Source organism: Lepeophtheirus salmonis, chromosome 3 (genome assembly GCF_016086655.4).
Source record: "Lepeophtheirus salmonis chromosome 3, UVic_Lsal_1.4, whole genome shotgun sequence".
Lineage (NCBI taxonomy): Eukaryota > Metazoa > Arthropoda > Copepoda > Siphonostomatoida > Caligidae > Lepeophtheirus > Lepeophtheirus salmonis.
In genome coordinates this window covers 38389859-38411650 of record NC_052133.2, presented here as the reverse complement: position 1 = coordinate 38411650, position 21792 = coordinate 38389859, and the positions used below count along the sequence as shown (strand labels likewise).

The window sequence follows — 21792 nt, the reverse complement described above, 5'->3', positions numbered from 1 at the left end:
TGTGTAAAATATTGGCTTCAAATAGGATCCTTCATTTTACTTGATTTTTGTATGATCAAACAGCTTTTGATGGAACTATATTCAAGATGATTAAATAAATAATTTATTTTTTTGAATACTGCAATATTTTTTATCAATTGTTACTACCTTAAATTTTCATCTATATAGTTATTTAATTTCAAAACATGGCTCTGAATCGAAATTATACTCAAAAAACGTGATTTTAAACAAAGGCCTTAAAAGCAAAATCTACTTCAAATGAAAAGTTAAATAATCATTTACGTGTCCCATGGCTTAAATAACAGATTCATAATTAGCGTTTGAAGTACTATTTATATGTGAAAATGGAATTCAAAATATTTTTGAAAAAGTAAAATTTTGTGGACTTGTGTTTTTCATGGACTGATCTAACTTTGCTTTTAATCTATAAAATTAAAACATTGGCAAAAAAAATAAATGAAGTTGAAAAATACTCTATTTTTCCGGTAAAAAATTTATGTATATCCACTAGAAAATTTGATAAAATGATATCAAGTCCTGTAGTGTTTGATTTGAACTCAAGTCAAATCCCCATCTCCGTTATATTATAAAGTGTGTGCAAAGATAGAATACTGTTAGAGTGCTCAAGTTATGTGAACAGGTGTAAAAAAACACTCTCAAGTCAGCTGTTGCTGCTGGTATTATACATACATATATCCCAACAACAAAAATTGTATATTAGATGGTAGAAAACAATTGAATTTATATACAAAGTGAATTATAAAACTTTTCAATTCAAAAGAAACTTTTTTATTAAATATTATTAAATTATCTGCACTTTATCAAGTAAGTGCCTTCAATGAGTGTAAGAAGTTGTCTATGGTGCATAATTATTAGGTTTCACCTCAAAAAATAGGTTGTTACTATGATTTTACTATATTAAGGCAGAATATATCGTGAGCAGAAAATTACCCGGGGAAAATTGGCCGTACTTTGTTCAAACTTCATGATGAATAATAACAAGTTATAAATTCGCTTAATATTATTTATGACAAATATCTCAACATACTTGTTTGTTCAAATCCCCAAGGGAGTACCTTCAAGTGTAAGGTATATTATTGCAATATAGGAGGAAGGGGGGATAAATAGCTTAGGGTCCCTTAAAATATGGTTGAATACTCTCCGCCCTTGGATTGGCCAGTGTCCTGGAGGTAGTGTCAATTGTATTAGATGAATGGTGGTAGTTTTTAGCAATCCCACACTACCCCGGGACCAATCTAAAGGCGGAGGGTATTCAACCATATTTTAAGAGGCCACAGAACCTAATGAATATAAATTTCGAATAAAATTTGCCATATGAAAAATGTTTTCTTTCAGACTCATTCTATCAAATTACGATAAAATTGAATACGTTAAAAGTGTAAAAACAGTTATTACAATTAAACGTAACAAATAATAACATGGATTATAACTTCCTCTGAAGTACTATTCAAATCAAAGTTTAGTACATTTTTTTTAGTAGAACAGGTAAAAAAATATTAATCATCTGTGCTAAAGGACAGGTTAGGAAAAAGATTAATGTTAAGCCCTGTACATAATAACTCACTAATTTTTTGGGGGTTTTGTCTCATGAGTGAGTCATGACAAAGCTGTTGTTATGACGTTTGACACAAATTAGAGAAAACTGCTTCATTTTAAGTTATATCTATATACAATAATACATTACAAATATTAATTAAATTGAATTTATTTCAAGTAACAAACTAATCACGAAAATGTATTGTAAGATCATTTGTTTAATTAGGTATAGTACATGTATTTAAAAAAGATTGGACAACGATTAATTATCAAACAGAACAATATTTTACCTTAGCTCATTGCATCTCCTTTGGATTTAACTTCCTCGTTAAGAAACAAAAATAAAATATATACTTCCATATATAAAATATATCAATTATTTACAACATGATTAAATAAAAAATTGATAAAAAAATAACTCAAATATATACAACTACATATCAATAAGATAAAATGTCATTATAATGGGATCATTTCTATCGCATATTAGTTATAAAAAAAAAAATATATTTAATAAAAGAGCTACTGCATTTCTTAATTCAAATAAAGCATAGTTATGTAATGTCTACTTATCAATAAACAATGACCGGAGGCGTCCGCAGGATCATATATATTTATTTAACTTTTTTTTTTTTTTTGGGGGTAATTTTTTTAATCGAAAAATTACAATTTTTGGAAAAAAAATTCAAAAATCCACAGCTATTCACAAAAAAATTCAAGTATTAAATTTTCTAGTAAAAAGCAGAGATTCTCTCATTTGGGGGGGAAGAGATGCAGCCCTCCACCTCACCCCCAGCGGACGCCCTTGATGACGTAAATACTTGTAATTAGTGTTGTTTCGGTCCTTATTTATTTGGTTTAGTCCAGTATTAGGACTGGTCTTCAGACCGTCCGTCCTTCAGACTGTCAGTTCAAGAACTGATTAAATACAAAACAAAAAATACAGTTGAGTTACATTTTCAAAGACCAAACTTTATACGTTTTAGGACTCAACTGGACTTGAGTCCTACATAAGAACGAAACGAAACGTAATAAATATATTATTAAATAATTAAATTCTTTGGTTTTGTTATCACGAAATAATAAACTTGTAGATAATGTAAATAAAGTTTGACATATAAAATATTAATATGTTTCTATAAACCAGGGATCCCTCAACTTCTGTGTCGTCAAGAACGTTTGAATTTTAATATTTTATTACTTATTATCAGTTGGAAGATAATTTTATATAGCGACTACTGTGCAGGATATCTAAAAGACTCAGATATACGGCATTGCCTATTTTGATAAAATGAGCTTTGCATTTCAGGGCCGTTGACACTGTATTTAATATAAGGAAAAATATAGTTAAACTATTAAATACTTTTTGATATGCAACACACCAAAAAAACACCTTTTGATATATAATATTCAATAAAAATGTGTCAAATTGTAAGTTTTTTAAATTAAAAAAAAAACCTTTTGGTAAGTGTGAGTAGATATTTGTAAGATTTTGTATCAGCAAACATGCTAAGTAGGTAATTAGAAAGAAAATAAATCAGCAATCTTTTTTTTCCGTTATATTACTTCTATGAAACGTTTCTTTACTTGATAAAATAATTTTCAAGTCAAAAAAACTTATTTAAGGGTTGAGTTATTATTCATTATTTGAGTTCTTATTTAACCTTTGTAATAATCACATATAATATAAACTTCAAAAAATAAAATATCTAGAAAAAACTGGTGCATATGAGCATTGTGTCATTAAGGATTAAGACATAATATAAAATGAATGCTGGTCCGTAAAAATATTTTTTTTATGAAACCTGTGAGTCGAACAAAAAAGGTTAGGGGCCCCTACTTTAAACTATTAGTTAATAAAGAAATGCAGCAGTCAAAAGTATACACAAAATATAATCAGATTTGAATTGTCAATAACTGATAAAAACATGAGGAGCAATAACAGAATATTTGACAATTACATACTGATTAAATTTCATGTATTCAGTAAAAGATCGCTTTCACTAACATCGTCCTCGTTCAGTTCCTCCCTCTCCTCTTCAACTCCTTCTTCGTCATTTTGAGGCACTTCATTTGGCTTGAATAATCTATGAATCTCATCCAATGTTTTCCCTTTGGTTTCCGGTACGAATGCAATTGACAGAATTAATAAAATGATCATAATAGATCCATAAATAAAGAAGACCATGTACTGTCCAACTAGATCAGATAAAATAGGAAATGTCAAAGTGACAAGAAACCCCATACCCCAATTCGAGCCACCTATAAATATCGGTTAAAACAGAAGCTTATAAGAGAAAAAATAAGTCTTACTAGCAATGGCACTCGCAAACCCTTTAACTTCAGGTGCAAATATTTCAGACATAAGAAGCCAAGGAATTGGACCATATCCCATTGAAAATGAGATAACGTGAAGACTCAAACATAACAAAGGCAACCAACGAATTGTTTTAGCAATTGCGTAGTTATGAGAATCCAAAAAATAGTAGGTTCCAATAGTAAATAATGTTAATATAATGGAAGAACCAGATATTTGTAGCAATACCCTTCTCCCTAACTTATCACTAACGATTGCAGCAAAAAAAGTAGCTATAACCATGACTAAATCCATTATAATTGTTTCCGCCAAAGGCTTTAAATTGGTATGAGCAGATTTAAATATGGATTCGCTGTAGGATAGAACAGCATTTATTCCAGAAGCCTGTTGACCCATCATCACCAATATACTTATAAGAAGTGGCTTCAAGTTACAAGATTTAAGCAAATCAGAAAAGGCTGCCTTTTCATTTAATGATGCAACCACATTCTTCAGCACATTAACTTCTTCTTCAATATCTTCATCACCTCTTAATCTCTAAAAAAGAATCAAGTATAGTTTGAACAAAAATAAGATCCATTATACTAAAAAAGTATAATACCTGAAGAACGCTCCTTGCTAAAGGTTCGTTGTTATTTATCAGATGATAAACTGGGGATTCCGGAATAAAATAGAGAAAAAATAACCATATGGAATCCATTATAATAATAGAAACAGTAATCCAACGCCAACTTTCAATCAATCCTATAACATTTATTAGAAGAATTCCAATGGTAACCATAATTTGAAACATTATTCCTAGTTTCCCTCGATTACTCGCTGAAGAAATTTCTGAGATATAAGTTGGGGCACTAATAGAAGTAAACCCACATGACACACCATTTAAAAAACGTCCTGCAAATAGCATCCACTTATATTGCGCAGATACAATAACTCCAAGAGACAATGCATACAATACAGCATTGACTCCTAACGCCAATTTTCGACCAGATTTGTCAATCAGGTATCCAGCGCAAGGACCTAAGGAAAATGAGGATGATTTAATCCTGTTCAAAAGTGAATAGATATTTACCTCCTGCTATGGCACCAAAGAATAATATGGAGGCCAACCATCCCTCTTCTGACTTGCTGAGAACAAATCCATCCTTTGATTTACTTAATAATACGATTACGGGACTTGACCAACCCAAACTACAGCCCATGAGAAGCGCAGCTTGTGATGCAATTGAAGCAGTAAAAAGTTGGTATAGAAATCCGTTCGATGAACGAATTTCAACATTTACAGCATTGTTTGTATCCTCCATACTTGGATATACTATATGTATGTATTAAAAGTTCAATGCTTACAAATTATAGATTAATTATATTAACGACACTTCGTTTAATGTTTTTATCAGATAATTACTGATGTACAAGGTAAAACGCCCATATAAAGATTAAAGTAATGAAATGTGATATTATCCAGCATAAAAAAATATATATGATACTTTTTCAGAAAAGACGTCTTATAATAAGAAAGATATCTACAGTACAATCCACAGAAGAGACCCAAGAAATATATATAATCTAAAGAATTTCTTATGACATCCTAAAAAGAAATAATAACATTAATTATATTGTGCATATAACATCAAATATTATATAAATTGATCAATAATTATATTATTTGCTGATCTTTTACAAAATAAATCATATTTTGTCAAAATATAATATAAATTAATAGATAAATATATTATTTGGTAATCTTTTAGAGAAAATAAATCATATTCGGGCAAAAAATAATTTAAATAAATAAATAAGCCAATGACCACAGATTACTTCACACTTGATTATAATTACCAGCCAATTAGCAATCTACAACAAATGTTGAGACTTCTTGAGTACAAAATTGAAATTTTAGTCTGAGTATATAAAAATTAGGTCCCATTCAGATGATGTTGAAATTTTTAAGGTCCTATGGATAAGAAAAAATACGAGTTATATCAATAATTACAATTAAATAAGTTTTTTTCTTCAATATTCTTTAGTTTTAAAATAATAATTTATTGTATTAAATTACCTAAGATGATTTTCTATTTTTTAGTGATTCAACTCCTGTAATTTCTTGTTTTCCTCAATGACGCTTCTAAGTAAATCTAGATTTATAACTGCTTAATATACTTTAAATTGAAACATATAATATGTTAACTATAAAACTAAGCTCATGGAAACGACGGAATATTTAAAAAAATCTGATTTCGATTTATGGAAGCAGGTATATTATTAAAGAGTTGACTTTGATTTAAATATCGCTTTACCAGTAGAGATAAAGCCATTGTCATTGTGGTCATGGACATGATATGTTATTAATTATTATATTTCTTGTTAAACTCTTCCAATACTGCTATAAAATACAGCTAAAAAAATAAATAGCCTAACAGTTGAAGAGAATGGGTGACGTAACTGGATAACTACCATATCATTTTGGGCTGTTTCCATTAAGAGATTAAGTGATTCGGATAATATATATATATATTTAGCAATATGAAATTACAATATGACTTGACTTTGCATATATTTGAAAAATATTTTTATTGATACATATATACTTTAATTTGATGTATAATGAGGATATATAACATAAATACATGGTACATTTATCATCTCCTTCAATGTTATTTCAAAATACAAAGATTTCATTATCATTATGAGGTGTAAATAAGTTTACATCAAATATAAGGTGTCTAAAGGCTGAGTCTGGCGAGAGTGTTCCTTTGTTGTGCGTCAAAAAAGGAAAATGGCCAAGAGGACTATATATAGTCACCTTGAAAATGGCTATGTTGTAAATGACAGAAACAGAGTTACAAAAGAAAGAAAGGAAAAGAACGTCGAAGCTGAAACTGCAAAGAAAGAAAGATTTTTATTTATTATTAACTAAGAAAAGGCGTAATTAGATTTTTTTGTATTGTAAATAAATAGAATGCTCGATTTAGAAGTCGTTCCAGAGTATGGACTCATCAGTGATAATGTTGAATTGATCTTGGGTATTGTTTAAGACATTTATTTCTACCATTTATTACATTTCATCCTCTCTTTTTCAATTTCCAGGGATGCATTTTAGTAATGCAATCGCTATAATTCAGCATATGGTCGGAGTTATCAAATCCGTGGAAATACTTTATAGTGAAAAGGTAATCATATTGTACTAATGGATCAAGCGTTTGTTTAATATCTTTTTTTCCCTGTTTTTATTTTTTTCAGAATCCTCTTGGAGTTGATCTAATTGTAAATCTAACTAATGACGGAATCAAATTAGTTTTTGATCCAGTGAGCCAACGTCTAAAAATTATTCAAGTATATGATTTGACTCTTTTGAGATTAAAATACGGGTAATAAATTACTCCAGTTAAAATATATATATATATATACGTAATATATTCAACTCTTTATTTTGTTTTCGCAGAGATCATTTATTTAATTGTCCTGAAGTGACTCCAACCATCGAACAAATTGATCAATCATTTGGAGCTACTCATCCTGGAGTATATGACGATGAAAAAAAAGTTTTTACTCTAACATTCAGAGGTCTTTCATTTGAATTTCCGGCTGGAACTGAATTCCAAGTAGATTTTTTTTTAATTAATTTTAAAATCAAACTAATTGTTTGATTTTTAATATAGCCAAGTAGTTATGGAGGAATCAGACGTGAACTAGGCCGTTTGCAGTTCCCTGTAGGAGAATCTCCTCGTGTATCCAGAATGTCTTTATATTGCGGAAATGATATATCCAAAACGGAAGCGCCTCAATCTCCCATGCCTCGTTATCCTTCAGTGAATCATTTAGGGGTGGAAATTATTCGTAAAGGCTCTAAAACCCTGGGTATGAGGATACGCCTGGTAGCTACTCCTTCTTCTATAACTGAAGAACCTCCAGCTACTTTTTCAGAAAGAATGTCTGTCATTAAAGAGGTGTACTTTGGGGATTCCGTCCAAGATGTCTTATCGGCTTTAGGTGCACCAGCAAAGGTCTTTTATAAATCTGATGACAAAATGAAAATACATTCGCCAAATGCACATCGTAAAATTTCTGCTCAAAAATCCGACTATTTCTACAATTATTTTACGATGGGTTTTGTAAGTATCACGAATGCGTCCGTCTTTTTGTTCTTGCTCATGAGTATTTTTATTTCATCAATCTAGGATATTTTATTTGACGCCAAGAGCAATAGTGTGAAGAAGTTTGTTTTACATACCAATTATCCGGGACATTACAATTTTAACATGTTTGTACCAATCTATCATGGATAAATTGAGATTTCTTTACTCATTGACTATTTATTCATTAGGTATTATCGCTGCCAATTTGAGCTACCTTTATCAAGAGATCGTTATGAGGGAGATACGCCTATTGTTGTGTCTAGTTTTTCCCGATGGGACACAATTGCTAGCAAAGTAAACCCATCTGAGCGCCCTGTAGTTTTAAATAGAGCCTCTTCAACAAATACGACTAATCCATTCGGCTCAACATTTTGTTATGGTTATCAAGATGTAATATTTGAAGTCATGCCGAACGGTCATTTAGCTTCAGTAACATTATATTGTAGTGCTCAACAATTGATTGAGAGAAAGCTTCGTTTACTGCAGATTCATTCCATTTGAAACATACACAAAGTGAAGAAGTTATTTGAAAGTTCTGGGTACAGGCCCTTTTATGATGATTGTATTTAAAATAGTTTTATATTTAAATGCCTTGATTTATTTTATATGTATATTCAAATACATATTATAGACATTGTACCTTTTCCCTTTGCCCTCTTTTAATTTACTTTGAAAATATATAAATAACAAAAAAAAATTACCTTCAGAAAACATACCATGAAAAACTTCAAAAAATATTTGTTCTACTAAAGTATTTAATTTTTCTTTCTGTTCAAGAAATCAAATTTTGATCTGTTGAGTCAGTTATAAATTTATCAAATTAATAGTTAACTTATGCCAAATTATGATTCAAAATAATTATTAATGTATGTAATTGTTTCTTGTGTATTTATTTATCTTGAAGATTTTTTTCTTGATTCTTGAATTTAGAATAAAAAACGACCGAATTTTTTAAATAAGTAACATATCCATTTTAAATTTTGTGAAATCTTTTTATACATTTACTGTTCTGTTATTTTTTATTCATTTAATTTTAGTTAGTTTTATTTGGTGATTTTTTTTTTGTTCACCAGTGTACTGCCCACTTAAGTATTAGATATTTTAAAATACTTAATAAAAGGGGAATTATTTTTTGTTCTTGTCTTTGTAATTTAACTTAAATTGACAACATAAGTTATCAATAAATATTTTAATTTACTTTATCTGTATACTTCTTTTTTTTTCCTTTTAGAAGATAAGTGTTTAGATTTAACCATTTTTAAGCCTAAGGTTATAATAACATGTGATATCTCAACAGTAAATTAACTTTTGCAAAGAAAGGGAGAAAAGTTTATTTATATATATATATCTAACCAGGGTAGCCTTAACTATTGTCTATTGAGGGACTTAATGTAAAATGGATTACAACGGAGCTCAAATAATAATCTGGGAAGAGATAAGGATAAGTTTAAACTGAGTCTATGTCTGATTTTACCGTGAGTGGGATAGAGATAAATGTATGAGGCTCGTTTTAAAAATTTGAATTTAATTTCGAATCTTATTTTGATAATAAATATATATATACTTATTTTTGAACTTTCACATTTTTCTCATATGACCTTTATTTAAAAAAAACACGCACTCCCTATAATCCTTCCTGAGCCTCCTAGAAGAGTGGAATCTTGCAATCAAATCTCTGAGGCAAGTTTCTTACGTATTTATTATAAAAAAACCTATAAACCCTACCTCGGCCACTTCAAAGTTTTGTCAAAGCACGGTCAGATTTTCAAATTAAATTTGGATCATCCTATAAACTCAGTAACGAGGGATCATTAGGTCAGAATCTGCATCTAAGAGTCTTGTATTAGAATGGAATACTACTTATTTTATTCTCTTACCATTACTGATTTTATTTCATGTTGGTACATACTTTTATTTTTATGACTAATTTACATGTATCATTTTATACATTACCTTTATCATATATCCTTGGGAGAGTATTGTGAGATCTAATATGAGCTAATAAAACTGCAGAGTACATATTCTATGGTATTATTATTGAACTCTCAATCAAGTCATTCTATGTTCAAAGTTCAATCCTTCTCGGGGTAATTTCCTTGATATATATACATATATAGTCATGCCCATAAGTATTGGCACACTACAATTTTTCTTATATAATCTATTATATTAACAAACAAAAAAAACCCGATAGGATAAAATGATAATAATAATAAATATTATTATTTATAATTTATGATCATTTATTTTAATTTACAATTAAGTTCAAACAACTTGTAGAAAGAATATTTTGCCACTCTTCAATACTCTTGAATATTTTTGGGGTTTCTGGCATGAACCTGTTCTTTTAACTCACCCCAAGGATTTCCAATAGGATTGAGGTCTGAATTGAAAGAAGGGCAGTACAAAACCTAAATCTTTCTCCTTTGAAGACACGAAGAATCAAATTTGCTGGAATGCTTCGGTTCATTTTCCTGTTGGAATAACATCTTACCACCAAGGCCTAATTTTTTCGCAAAGGATTTCAAATTTTCGCCTAAAATATTGACCTAATCTTTTTTCTTTTTACCATTCACTCGGACAAGCCTTCCAGGTACCTTGGAAGAAAAGGAGCCCCAAAGCATGATTGATGCACCACCTTGTTTTAATGTAGGTATCGTTTTACGAAGAGAGAAGGCCTCTCCAGATTTGCTCCAAACGAACTGAATAGAGCTGTGACCAAAAAACTCGATTTTTATTTCATCTGACCACAGTACTGTTGACTAAAAAGGTCATATCCTTCTCCAAGTGTTCTATGGCAAACTTTAATCTTGATCTAAGGTGTCGGGGTTTGAGTAATGGTGTCTTTCTTTGACGTCTCCTATGAACTTCTTTGGGAAGTATTCTAGATTTCCTTCTTCGTGAAACAACAATTCCCTTCTAGTTTCAATCATATAAAATCACCTTGGTATTTGTTCTGGGGTTAATTTATACTTCCTTGACCACTTTTCTCAGCAAGTGAGGAGATAGCTTTGATGGCCGATCGGTTCTTTTACGATTACAAACTTATCCATATTTCTTGACTATATTCCGAACAGTTGATTCAGGAACATCTAATTTCTTGGAAATTGATTAGTATTCACTGCTTTGCTTAAAAAATTGAGCAATCTTCCCTCTGACTTGAAGACAATGTTCGTTGGTCTTAGCTATACCAGGTAGTTTATCATATATAAAAAAAGTTATCAAGTGAGGATTTAAAGTACTCAGATTATAGAAGCTCTCAACTCTCCTGATCTATTGTTTGAGTAAAAGTGATATTCTAGACTCGGATGAAAAAAAATACAACAAATATCAAGAACTGACCATGAAAATAGCCGAAACTTTTAAAGGTGTCAATACTTCTGCACATACTAGTATCTAAATAAGCTATTAAATATTGATGAAAATCTATCTAAAAAACATTATTTAGTATTTTGTTAATAAGCAATATTTATTTCGGCCCAATATATAACATGGAATATTAAAATATCATAGGAAAACCCCAAAAAATATGTGGGGTGCCAATACTTATGCGCATTACTGGATATATAAAAGTATCAGTACGTTAATATCCCAATATTTGTAAAGATAGTTGTTGAATCTAGTGGGATTGTTAAAAGTAGAAAAGTTGATGACTTTAATCACAAACAAGTCTTCTTAACTCTCGAAGGACCTTGGTAGAATAATATACAACATTTGCGTAATAATAAATTTAGTCATCATTCAGTTATGAATATAAATATTTAATTTTTATGAATAAATTTATTTCTTTGACTTAAATAGCATTGTAATTATATTTTTACTGAATTAAAAGTTGTAAACACAATGGGAACGCCCACTTTGACCTTTTGACAAATCACACCATCATTGAAGATAAAAGGAAATATAATGCATTTTATTTAATAAATAGGCATAAATTATATATTTTCCTACTTAGTCTTATGTATAAATATATTTTGCTTTTTTGATAATTTGCACTTGGATAAGTCTACTTATGATGAGTCTTATAATACCCCTTCAAGAATTCTGACCGTGTAAAAGAAATAAAGCAGTAACTACATTGGTATTTTTTATCTTTTCATGAACGCATTCAATATGGATCTTCAAGTGTCCAGAGCGTGTAAAAGAACTAGAGCAGTAATTACATTGGAATTTTTTTTTTTTTTCTCATGAACACCTTCAATATGCTTAGTCAAGTTTCCAGAGAATGTAAAAGAACTAGAGCAGAAGCTACATAGGAATTTTTTGATCTTCTTAGGAACTCCTTCGATATGCCTCTTCAAGTCTCCAGAGTATGTAAAAGAACTAGAGCAGAAACTACATTGGTACTTTTTATCTTCTCATGAACACCTTCAATATGGCTCTTCAAGTGTCCAGATTGTGAAAAACAACTAGAGCAGTAACTAAATTGGAATTTTTTATCTTCTCATGAACAACTTCAATATGTTTCTTCAAGTTTCCGGATAATGTAAAACAATTGGAACATAAACTACATTGGAATTTTTTTATCTTCTCATGAACACCTCCAGTATCCATTTTCAAGTATTCAAAACTTGTAGAAGAAATTGAGTAAATTTCATTTTTTTAATAACACTGTAACTAAAAGATTTCGGAGTGTGGGTTCCACTCCTCCAGCTTACGACACAGCATTAATCCGAGTAGGGAAAAACTGCTTATACTTCCCACATCAAATCTGAAGTCGTGTTCAAGTCCTTGAATATTTTCGAGTTATCAGACGTAATTCAATCTCATTTCAAGTCCATAATTATAATATTAATATAGGACCTATAGTGTAAAGACTTTTCCTGAGTCTGCAATATACTAGCTGTGGAGTCCAAGTCAAGTCTCGAGTCTTTGACTGTGATTGTCCTCAAAATATTGTCGCAAGTCTCGAGACCAAGTTCAATGTCTTGCAATAATTGACCATTGTATCTTAAATTATTCATTTATTATTCTACTATTAATGATTATAATAACAATTAATAAATCCTAAATATATAATTGAAAACTCATCCTAACTTTGGTGAGATATTCAAAAAAAGGAAAAAATCAAGTAACTTGTTGAAATTAATGATCGTATCATTTAATTAAGGCTAACATGCATGTAGTATTCAAAATATAGTATAGTATTATTATTTGTTACATTACATCTCGAAAGTTAAATAACATAAATATACCTAAATAAGAAGTATTTTATTATGAAAAGATCAGCTGTTAATAACGTGCGGTTGCTCACATTTTGATTTTATAAAAATAAATATACTTTTATGAAATTTCCAAGATCGGTGGCAACATGTCCATGTGGCGATGTTGGTTCAAAATTAAACGGCTCCAAAACTATCAAAAACTAAATTTCAAATCAGTATCGACTCTTACAATTCCACTTGGTGATAAAAGGTAATTTCATTTCATTTGTAACATTCATTTTTTTTTAAATATAAGAGTTCTTTATATTTTTTAGAGGTTCTTTAGAGCTCCAAACAGGAAGACTCGCCCGTTTCGCTGATGGGTCTGTATTGTCATGTATGGGAAACACGTCTGTGAACGTTACTGTCGTTAGTAAAAAGTCCCCGAGCTCCAATACATCCTTTCTTCCTCTTACTGTAGACTTTAGACAAAAATCTGCTGCTGCTGGACGCATCCCCACAAATCATTTACGCCGAGAATTAGGTCCAACGGCAAGAGAAATTCTTATCAGTCGAGTTATTGATCGATCAGTTCGTCCTTTGTTTCCTAAAAGTTATTTTTATGAAACTCAGTGTGTGGCTAATGTGATAGCTACGGATGGAATATACGATTCAGATGTTTTAGCAATAAATGGGGCGTCAGCCGCTTTATGTGTATCTAATATTCCTTGGAACGGACCTATAGGGGCAGTTCGTGTTGGTACTTCCAATGATCGTAAACAATTAATAATCAACCCTACTCGTAAAGAAAGAGCTGAAAGCTCACTTAATCTTCTTTTAGCTGGAAATATAAAGGGCGAGGCTATCGTGATTGAAGCGGATGCTGATGTGCTGGAAGAGGTATCCTTTATTTTTCTTGCTCTCAATATATAGGTTCATTATATATAATAAACAATTCTTATGATTTGCAGAATATATTTGTGGATGCTGTTGAATATGGCCTCCAAAGTTGTTCTTCGATTGCTTCTCATATTGCAGAATGGAGTTCAAATATTCATCAACCCAAAAGAGCTTTAACTTATTATCCAAGTGAAAATAATACTAATAATGAAATTCTTCAAAGTGTAGAGTTGCTTACAGCAAATAAATTGAGGAATCTATATGAATCCAAGAAACATGATAAGATTGAGAGAGACAGTGCCATGTTTGCCATACTTGAGAACTCTCTTCCATCCCTTAAAGAATCATTCCCGAATTCAAATTCTGATATTTTTTATAGTGCATTTTATGACATAAATAAAACTGTAATATCCGATTTAATTTTTGAAGATGGATTAAGACCAGATGGGAGAAAGCCTGGTGAAATGAGAACACTCTCTTGTGAAGTGGGATTACATGCCCCTCTTCATGGTTCAGCTCTCTTTCAACGTGGACAAACTCAAGTTCTATGTACTGTAGCATTAGATTCTATTGAATCCTCTCTTAAAAATGACTATATGTCTACGCTAACAGGGTAAATTTTATGGTTTTATATATCTATTCAAAGTCCTAAAATTTGGCTTACATTTCAGAGGAATAAAGGAGAAGAACTTTTTCCTTCACTATGAGTTTCCATCTTATGCCACAAATGAAATTAGTCGTAGCTTTGTGGCTGGTAGAAGAGAGCTAGGTCATGGTGCTTTAGCTGAAAAGGCTTTGATGCCACTGATACCTAAAAACTATCCTTTTACTATTAGACTTACATCTGAAGTTCTTGAGTCTAACGGTTCTTCCTCGATGGCTACAGTTTGCGGAGGAAGTTTAGCTCTCATGGACGCAGGAGTCGATATTAAATCTCCAGCAGCTGGTGTTGCGATTGGACTCATATCAAGAAAACATGACTCAAATGAAGAGGAACATACACTACTTTTGGATATAATCGGACAAGAAGACTATGTTGGGAACATGGATTTCAAAATTGCAGGAACCAGTGAAGGCATTACTGCTCTACAATTAGATGTTAAAATTCCTGGCCTTTCTTTTGATATAATTAAAGCTGCCACTTCCTTAGGATTAGAAGGAATAAAAACTGTGTTAAAAACTATGAACTCTTGTCTTTCTCATCCCAAAATCGATAAGTCGAACCTTCCCAAAATAGATACAATTACAGTTCCGATTAACAAAAGGTCAAAGTTTATTGGACCATCGGGTTACAATATTCGACGCATTACAACAAATACTGGAGTGCGCATTACTCCAGGGGATAGTGAAGACACTTGGAACATTTTTGCTCACAATTCAGAGGCACTAGATGAAGCAACAGATTTAATCAATAATTCGTTGAAAGAGGAAAAAGAGATTGAATTCACATTTGGAGCTTTGTACAAAGTTAATGTACTAGAAACAAATGCATCTGGTATTAAAGTTCAGATCGATCCCGCATATCCATTAGTTTACATACCAAACTCTCAACTCACGTCCAATAAAGTAGGCCATATTTAAAGATTTACGTGTTTCATGATTTTCACTTATTTTTTAGATTTCCCATTCTTCGGCTGCTGGAATTAAAGAAGGGCAAGAGTTGCTTGTCAAATGTTATGGTAGAGATCCTGTGACAGGAAATTTAAGACTATCGAGAAAAGCTTTAACTGTTGCTCAGTCAGCAGCAGTTAAATCTATCTCATCATCATCTAAAAGAAGGTAGAGATAATGATCAAATTTGCCTCGAGATTGTTCGAAAATTAGTGTACATATAGATAATAAAGAAGTATCGTCGTAGGACTTGACAACTTGTTCTGTTGACAAAATATTTTTTTTATTGAAAACTGAAAGAAAATATTAATAATATATTTGTAATTTATATATATTTTTTATGAAGTGATATGATTCAGGTACAATCATCATCTGACTCGCTCTTTCAAGCTGGCGTTTCAAGCTCAAATTCCTATGATGTTGATAAAATGGTGGTTAATAGTAGACCAGTTAGATCATTCCTGCAAGACTGCTCCTTAAATCAATATATAATAAAACAGTCTGAATTAGACAATGCAAAATCTACCATAAATAGTATAGAAGAAGAATTGAAAGGCCTATCTGGAAAAATGATGACGATCAAGGATACAAAACCGGAGTCACTCCTTTCAGAGTGTTACCTACCTTTTCTTTACGAACGCTACAAAATATTAATAGCTAAACGAAATGAATTAAATGAGAGTATGATCAGTAAGAAAACTGTGGAGAACAAGGAAAATTTAAAATCAACGTCAATGCTGTCTCTGTTGGTTGAAGATAAACCCTATAAATCAGTCATAACCAAAATTGAAAATAATGGTATCTATGCTACAATATGTGATGAATTATTGGATATTTGTATCAAAGATATTTTTATTGCCAATGCATGGCTATCAAAGAAAAGCTTGGATTGTGCTTCAGTTGGTTTTAAACTAAGTCTTCTTTATCGTGGAAAAGATTCCATTACTAATTATCCTCGATTTGTTGAAGCTGTTTCTGATAAGGATAAAGAAAAATCAACGCAGAAGGTAATAAAATATTAAATATATAGATTGTGTACCAGACAGATCTCGTACTTACTGAAATGTATCTAAGTAGTCATATACATCATGGACCCAGTAACGGATCACTATTTGTCAAAAAAAATTAGCTCACAATGGTATAGTATTTGTCATATTTGAAAAATACTGAAAGGAAATAAATTCAATACCTTTTGAGAAATCAACATTACAAAATCTAACATACCTTGTTTTGAATATCTTGAGTTAGTAAACTTTAATCGCCTATATTCTGCACTTGGTACACGTATATTCTATTTGTCAATATGAAAAATATTTATTCCATATATTTTCAGAATACATTTCCAACATTCAAACCAAAGGAACTATTCAAAATGGACGTTTGGTCTTCTTCATCTAAACAGAACACAATAAAAGACATTAATAGGCTATTGTCAAAATGTTCTAATTTGAGCAATCTTAGGAAGAAAGAAGATTTTCTTAGATATTTCAGAATGCAATTGCAATACTGTCGAAATTTAAATCCACTTGTGTCTGGTCCTCTCTCTAAAATAATATCTTTAGAAATTGAAAATGAAAAAAAAGATATATATTTTGATCTTGAATGTATTCTAGACACTTTAAATTCAGTTGATAGTGCTTCTAACGTAGGAAATAAAGTCATCAAACTCCTTAACAAATTTGTGGAAAGTCCTTATGAAAGCGAAATTGATCATGAGCAAAAATCTGTTCATATGCTGGATCTCTTGTGTAGCAATATAAGAATAATGGAAGATCACGTGGCGAATATTGTGTGTGATAAAAATAGAATTCCTGGACAAGTTTTAGTTCCTTTTGAAAAAATCGATATTCAACGACTATTAAAAATTGATCAAAAAGCTATAGGGGAATCGATTGTTTTACTTATTGACAAGTATTCAGAGTTGATACGAATGAGGAATCTTGACTATTTAAACGATTGGATTGACTACGATAAACTTCCTTCTTTTGCGTTAAGCCGCCCAAAGATTTATAGTATTATTAAGGATAATGATAACATTGATTCGTTGTTGGATGTCATAATATTTTCCAATGTTATTGAAAATGTTCCAATAAAACAATACACATTTTTAATGAAACAATGGATGAATTCTGACTTCAGAGTAAACATTTCCAAAATGTGTCATAATTACATCAGCGCACATGAGAATATAAGGGATAAACAGAAAAAATGGTGGAAAGGCGAAAATTCAGTAAGCTCTGATGAGATTGAATTAAAAGCTAAATATGCGGAAATCTTGAGGACAAAAAATTTAGTCAAAATTGTATCTCTTGAGATTAAATTGTTAAAAAATGTATTGAAGGTTATGGATCTAGATAATGAACTTTCCCATAAAGAAGTGGACCTAATGTTAAAAGAAGTTTCTCTAGGAAATAATACATTCTCAGATCATTTACTTAATTCAGTAGAATCCTATCGTATCCGTGTTAAAGATTGTATATTGAGACACTTTTCGTCTTAATAAAATTTAACTAAAGTTAACAAATTTCATTATGTATTTACTTTACACAATTTTTATATGTTATATAAATTATATGATCTCGTTCTGTTAAAAAAAGTATACTTTCAGAAGTCTTGTATTATTAATAAAACTATTTTTTAGACATTGATCTATTTAATTTCATATAGCAAATATTTATTGATAAACTGTGCGTTTGTGTCTCACCTGCCGAAGAAGGGATTCATTTAATTACATAGTTTATGCAAATTATGAATGTGACTTTTTTATTGGTTGAAATATCATTTATAAAATATTATTCCACGTTGCTTCGTAGATATAAAACTATTCTATATCCTTAATCCGAGTACTTTAAGAACAATCTTCTTTTGCTGCTTTGACACCCTAAGCAAAGAAAAAAAAAATCAGCCCTACATCCAACGTACTCACCAGTCACAATCTATCTTTCTCTTGCTGTACTCGAATACTTGATAAATATTAATAAATCATAACTCAGGGAAACCATTAGGGGGGGGGGGTTGCAAATGAATTAAAGCAAAAAAACGAACTATAGTTATGAGAGAAATCATAGCTTATATTATGGAAACATATTCAATGTATAATTTAAAAAAAGATATATTTAAAAAGTAAGCATCTCCAAGGATTTTTTTTTCCATTTTGTATTTTTTAAGTGATCCAAACCAAAAAAGGAATTTATATTTGAGTGCAGAATCCAAAACTGATCTCCGTTTCTCTCTCAGTCATCAATTTGACTGAAACATTCCATAAGAAGAAACTAAGTTATAAATCTAAGCTTCAGAATTCAAATTGACAGTGGCAGCTCAGCTGATATATATGTTTATGTGATATAAACTAGATTTTTATGTAAGCATACTTTATGTACAATCTATAAGTTCTTATACTATCATAAGAACTCATTGGTACAATGTTGTTGTACTTTTATATTTTTGTTTTGGCCAGGTATTTTAGTATTTTGTTGTCCTTAAAAATTTGACCTCAACAGTGGAAAGAAAGTGAGGTTATTCAATAAATTAATCAATCATTGTAAAGATTAATTGTTTTTTGTTTTTTCACTATGAAAGAAAGTTATACCTTGACTTTCAATATTTCAAGATTGGCGATTTTTTAAAATAACCCCACTACTCTTAATTCATTGACTATACCATTCTACAATTTAAAAAATAAACATATGAGTGTGTTAATAGTTGTCTTTTGTCTTAAAATCGTGCCCACCCTGCCATGAATAGGGTTCATTTGCTTGTTTATATCGTTTGGATCAAGAAAAAATTATCCGTTTGTAAGAAAAATAATTTAATTGGAAAATGGGTTACAGGATTTTCTTTCTATATAAAAAAAAATTTGAAGCCGGAAGAAAATTTTTAACGAATCCCCCACCTACCCCCAAATATATAATACTGTGGGTGCCCCTGTCGTACATACCTTCCTAATAATGTCACATCCCCTATTGGATCAAATTTTATATTATAATAGCACAAAACATCATAAACATAATTAACTAGAATAGGCACTCGGTAGAGCGCAAAACCTCCACCTATGGTCATTTTTCTAGCTGTATGAAGCATTTTTATTAAACTGACAGAAACTTAGACTGGACTGGACCGAATAAATAGGGAAACTATTTATACCTCAATATGTTCCAAAGTTATGGTTGAATATGCATTAGTTACGTTTTGTGCTACCTTGACCTTGACATCTCAAAATTTAATGGCCTTTTACTGGGACCATATATAATCTTTGCACTAAAGGTAGATCAAAATCAATTTGCCATAATCTTAGTGAGCAACAGACAAAAAAAAAAAAAAAACTTAATCTCCATTTAACTTTGTTGTCCCCTAAATGCAGAATTTTTTTTTCTTGGTTCAATTTTTCCCCACTCAAAATCTTAAACGAACTCTATTTAAGAGATAAAAAGGTTTAAATTATTAAAATCAACTCTAATTAGGGTTGTCTCCTTATCCTGGGACAATGAATGAAATATATCCTAGCATTATCCCATAAATGGGGCGTGTGTAAGAAGTTCCAATAAAGAGGTCTACAAAGTTTAGCTAAAATACGTTTACTCAACACTTGCAAAATATATTATTCCTAATATGGGGGAAACCTAATTCGACTATTATTCTTAATTAAATCGAGAAATAAAAATTGACAAAATTAAAGTAAGAAATGAATTAACCATCTATTCAGTGGCGTCGCTCAAGCCCCCCTAAAAGTTTTTGGGGAAAAAAATAATTTTAATATATTCATAATGATGTATACAAGGCAAATTTTCTTCGCCTTTAAATGCATAATTTAATTACAATATTAATCATTCTAATTACCAACTATTAATAGATCCTTTCATTTCATTTTGGTCTATTCAAATTACATAGCTATTATATACTTATGTGTAATATAACTGGGGACATTTGAAATTTATAATGTGTCAGTAAATATCTTTATATGAGTAATTTAAATCAAAATAGCAAAAATTATACCGTTAATATATAGATCCATGCAATATTCAATTATTGAACTATTCACTTATGTCAAGTACTGTAAATCCTTCATTTAAACTCATCCTTCTAATTTTTTGGAACAACATATATATATATAATAAACCAATTTTATTAAGTACTAATTGTATTACGGTGTTGATGATTTTTGGAGCTCAGCCCCTCCAAATGATGAAAGCTAGCAACGTTTCTGCACTTATTCATTATTTTTAAAAAAATGGTGTTTTTCCATTCAAAATACATCCTCAATAATTAATATAAGTACACCAACTCTGAATAAAGACCCTTGAGTATTAGAAAAAGAAATGTAGGTATGTACTTCCTCATTTCAATACTTTAGGTACGTCGCCATTAATTTAGCCTTCCCACCAAAATTGAGTGTACCCATCTACAACAATTTGAATATGACAATGATTTGTTTCGATTGATGAAATTAATGGTTACGTATTTATACATCATAAACCGGTATGCCCAAAAAATGATACCTTATGCAATTAAGCTTTTAAGTATTTTTTGAGTTGAAGTTGTAATTTCTTCGTTTTATAATGTTCTATTTGATCATAATATTAACCATTTTAATTAATAATTGATGATATAATTTTATTTTGATCTAATAAAATTAGTGAGGGGACGATTAATCGTATTCGGAGAATCGGGTGTTTTTTTCTGGAAACGGAATTGGGATCGGGATTGGGAAAATAATGTTTAATTTACGATTACGATAAATCCCCCCCATACTCCCCCCCCCCATTAAGGAATTTTTGATTTTTATATTAGAAATTTAATTTAATTTTTCTAATTTTTTTCCTAAAAAAATAATTTTACTGAATGTTTTTCCCAGAACTTTTTTTTTTAGAGAAGAGCTGTTGATTTTGGAATTTTTTTTCCAAAATTTTTATTTTTTGTGAACAGCTGTAGATTTTGGAAAAAAAATTTCCAACTAGTCATGTGTTTTTGAAATTTTCTCCCAAGAAATTTAATATATATATAATTCTGTGGACGCCTCTGATAGCAAAATTGTATTTATTAACTATTATTTAAAATATTAAAGAATTGGAATAGGCTATTTTTACCGGAATTGCATCAGAATTGGCATCTGGATTTGTTATGGAGTCGT

The 21792-nt window shown here is 30.4% G+C and overlaps 3 protein-coding genes across 6 annotated transcripts; 2 read left to right on the top strand and 1 right to left on the bottom strand.

Annotated features, from left to right (window-relative positions):
* Nucleotides 1-1710: 1710 nt before the first annotated feature.
* Nucleotides 1711-6284, bottom strand: LOC121115046 (facilitated trehalose transporter Tret1). Of its 2 annotated transcripts, XM_040709202.2 has the most exons (7): nucleotides 5934-6284; nucleotides 5714-5828; nucleotides 4947-5462; nucleotides 4476-4894; nucleotides 3871-4411; nucleotides 3566-3819; nucleotides 1711-2033 (listed from the first exon to the last, which is right to left on the bottom strand). In XM_040709202.2, exons 3-7 carry the CDS (start codon nucleotides 5176-5178, stop codon nucleotides 2028-2030), a joined length of 1452 nt encoding a protein of 483 aa, XP_040565136.1. In that variant the 5' UTR covers nucleotides 5179-5462; nucleotides 5714-5828; nucleotides 5934-6284; the 3' UTR covers nucleotides 1711-2027. The 2 variants fall into 2 exon arrangements, with proteins under 2 accessions (XP_040565136.1, XP_040565134.1); XM_040709200.2 differs by lacking the exon at nucleotides 1711-2033 and having other exon boundaries at nucleotides 2181-3819.
* A 385-nt stretch (nucleotides 6285-6669) lies between these two features.
* On the top strand, nucleotides 6670-9208 carry LOC121115045 (PHAF1 protein CG7083). Its single transcript, XM_040709199.2, has 7 exons — nucleotides 6670-6897; nucleotides 6962-7044; nucleotides 7115-7242; nucleotides 7317-7476; nucleotides 7534-7986; nucleotides 8053-8135; nucleotides 8199-9208. Exons 1-7 carry the CDS (start codon nucleotides 6834-6836, stop codon nucleotides 8509-8511), a joined length of 1284 nt encoding a protein of 427 aa, XP_040565133.1. The 5' UTR covers nucleotides 6670-6833; the 3' UTR covers nucleotides 8512-9208.
* A 4020-nt stretch (nucleotides 9209-13228) lies between these two features.
* Nucleotides 13229-18322, top strand: PNPase (polyribonucleotide nucleotidyltransferase 1). Of its 3 annotated transcripts, none has more exons than XM_040709197.2 (7): nucleotides 13229-13425; nucleotides 13490-14054; nucleotides 14126-14667; nucleotides 14726-15620; nucleotides 15673-15833; nucleotides 16012-16672; nucleotides 16999-18322. In XM_040709197.2, the coding sequence occupies exons 1-7, from the start codon at nucleotides 13322-13324 to the stop codon at nucleotides 18163-18165; spliced, it is 4095 nt and encodes a 1364-aa protein (XP_040565131.1). In that variant the 5' UTR covers nucleotides 13229-13321; the 3' UTR covers nucleotides 18166-18322. The 3 variants fall into 3 exon arrangements, with proteins under 3 accessions (XP_040565131.1, XP_040565132.1, XP_071743481.1); XM_040709198.2 differs by lacking the exon at nucleotides 16999-18322 and adding an exon at nucleotides 16743-16943 and having other exon boundaries at nucleotides 13239-13425; XM_071887380.1 differs by having other exon boundaries at nucleotides 13288-13425; nucleotides 13471-14054.
* The last annotated feature ends 3470 nt before the right edge of the window (nucleotides 18323-21792 follow it).

Bases quoted from the DNA above. Each gene is read 5' to 3' on its own strand.
- LOC121115046 (XM_040709200.2), bottom strand. From the start codon at position 5,178: ATGGAGGATACAAACAATGCTGTAAATGTTGAAATTCGTTCATCGAAC. The intron at 4,895-4,946 runs GTAAATATCTAT...CATTTTCCTTAG, and splicing joins CTTTGGTGCCATAGCAGGAG to GTCCTTGCGCTGGATACCTG. The intron at 4,412-4,475 runs GTATTATACTTT...ATTCTTTTTTAG, and splicing joins TAGCAAGGAGCGTTCTTCAG to AGATTAAGAGGTGATGAAGA.
- LOC121115045 (XM_040709199.2), top strand. From the start codon at position 6,834: ATGCTCGATTTAGAAGTCGTTCCAGAGTATGGACTCATCAGTGATAAT. The intron at 7,243-7,316 runs GTAATAAATTAC...TTGTTTTCGCAG, and splicing joins CTTTTGAGATTAAAATACGG to AGATCATTTATTTAATTGTC. The intron at 7,477-7,533 runs GTAGATTTTTTT...TTTTTAATATAG, and splicing joins CGGCTGGAACTGAATTCCAA to CCAAGTAGTTATGGAGGAAT.
- PNPase (XM_040709197.2), top strand. From the start codon at position 13,322: ATGTCCATGTGGCGATGTTGGTTCAAAATTAAACGGCTCCAAAACTAT. The intron at 15,621-15,672 runs GTAGGCCATATT...CTTATTTTTTAG, and splicing joins CTCAACTCACGTCCAATAAA to ATTTCCCATTCTTCGGCTGC. The intron at 15,834-16,011 runs GTAGAGATAATG...TTTTTTATGAAG, and splicing joins TCATCATCATCTAAAAGAAG to TGATATGATTCAGGTACAAT.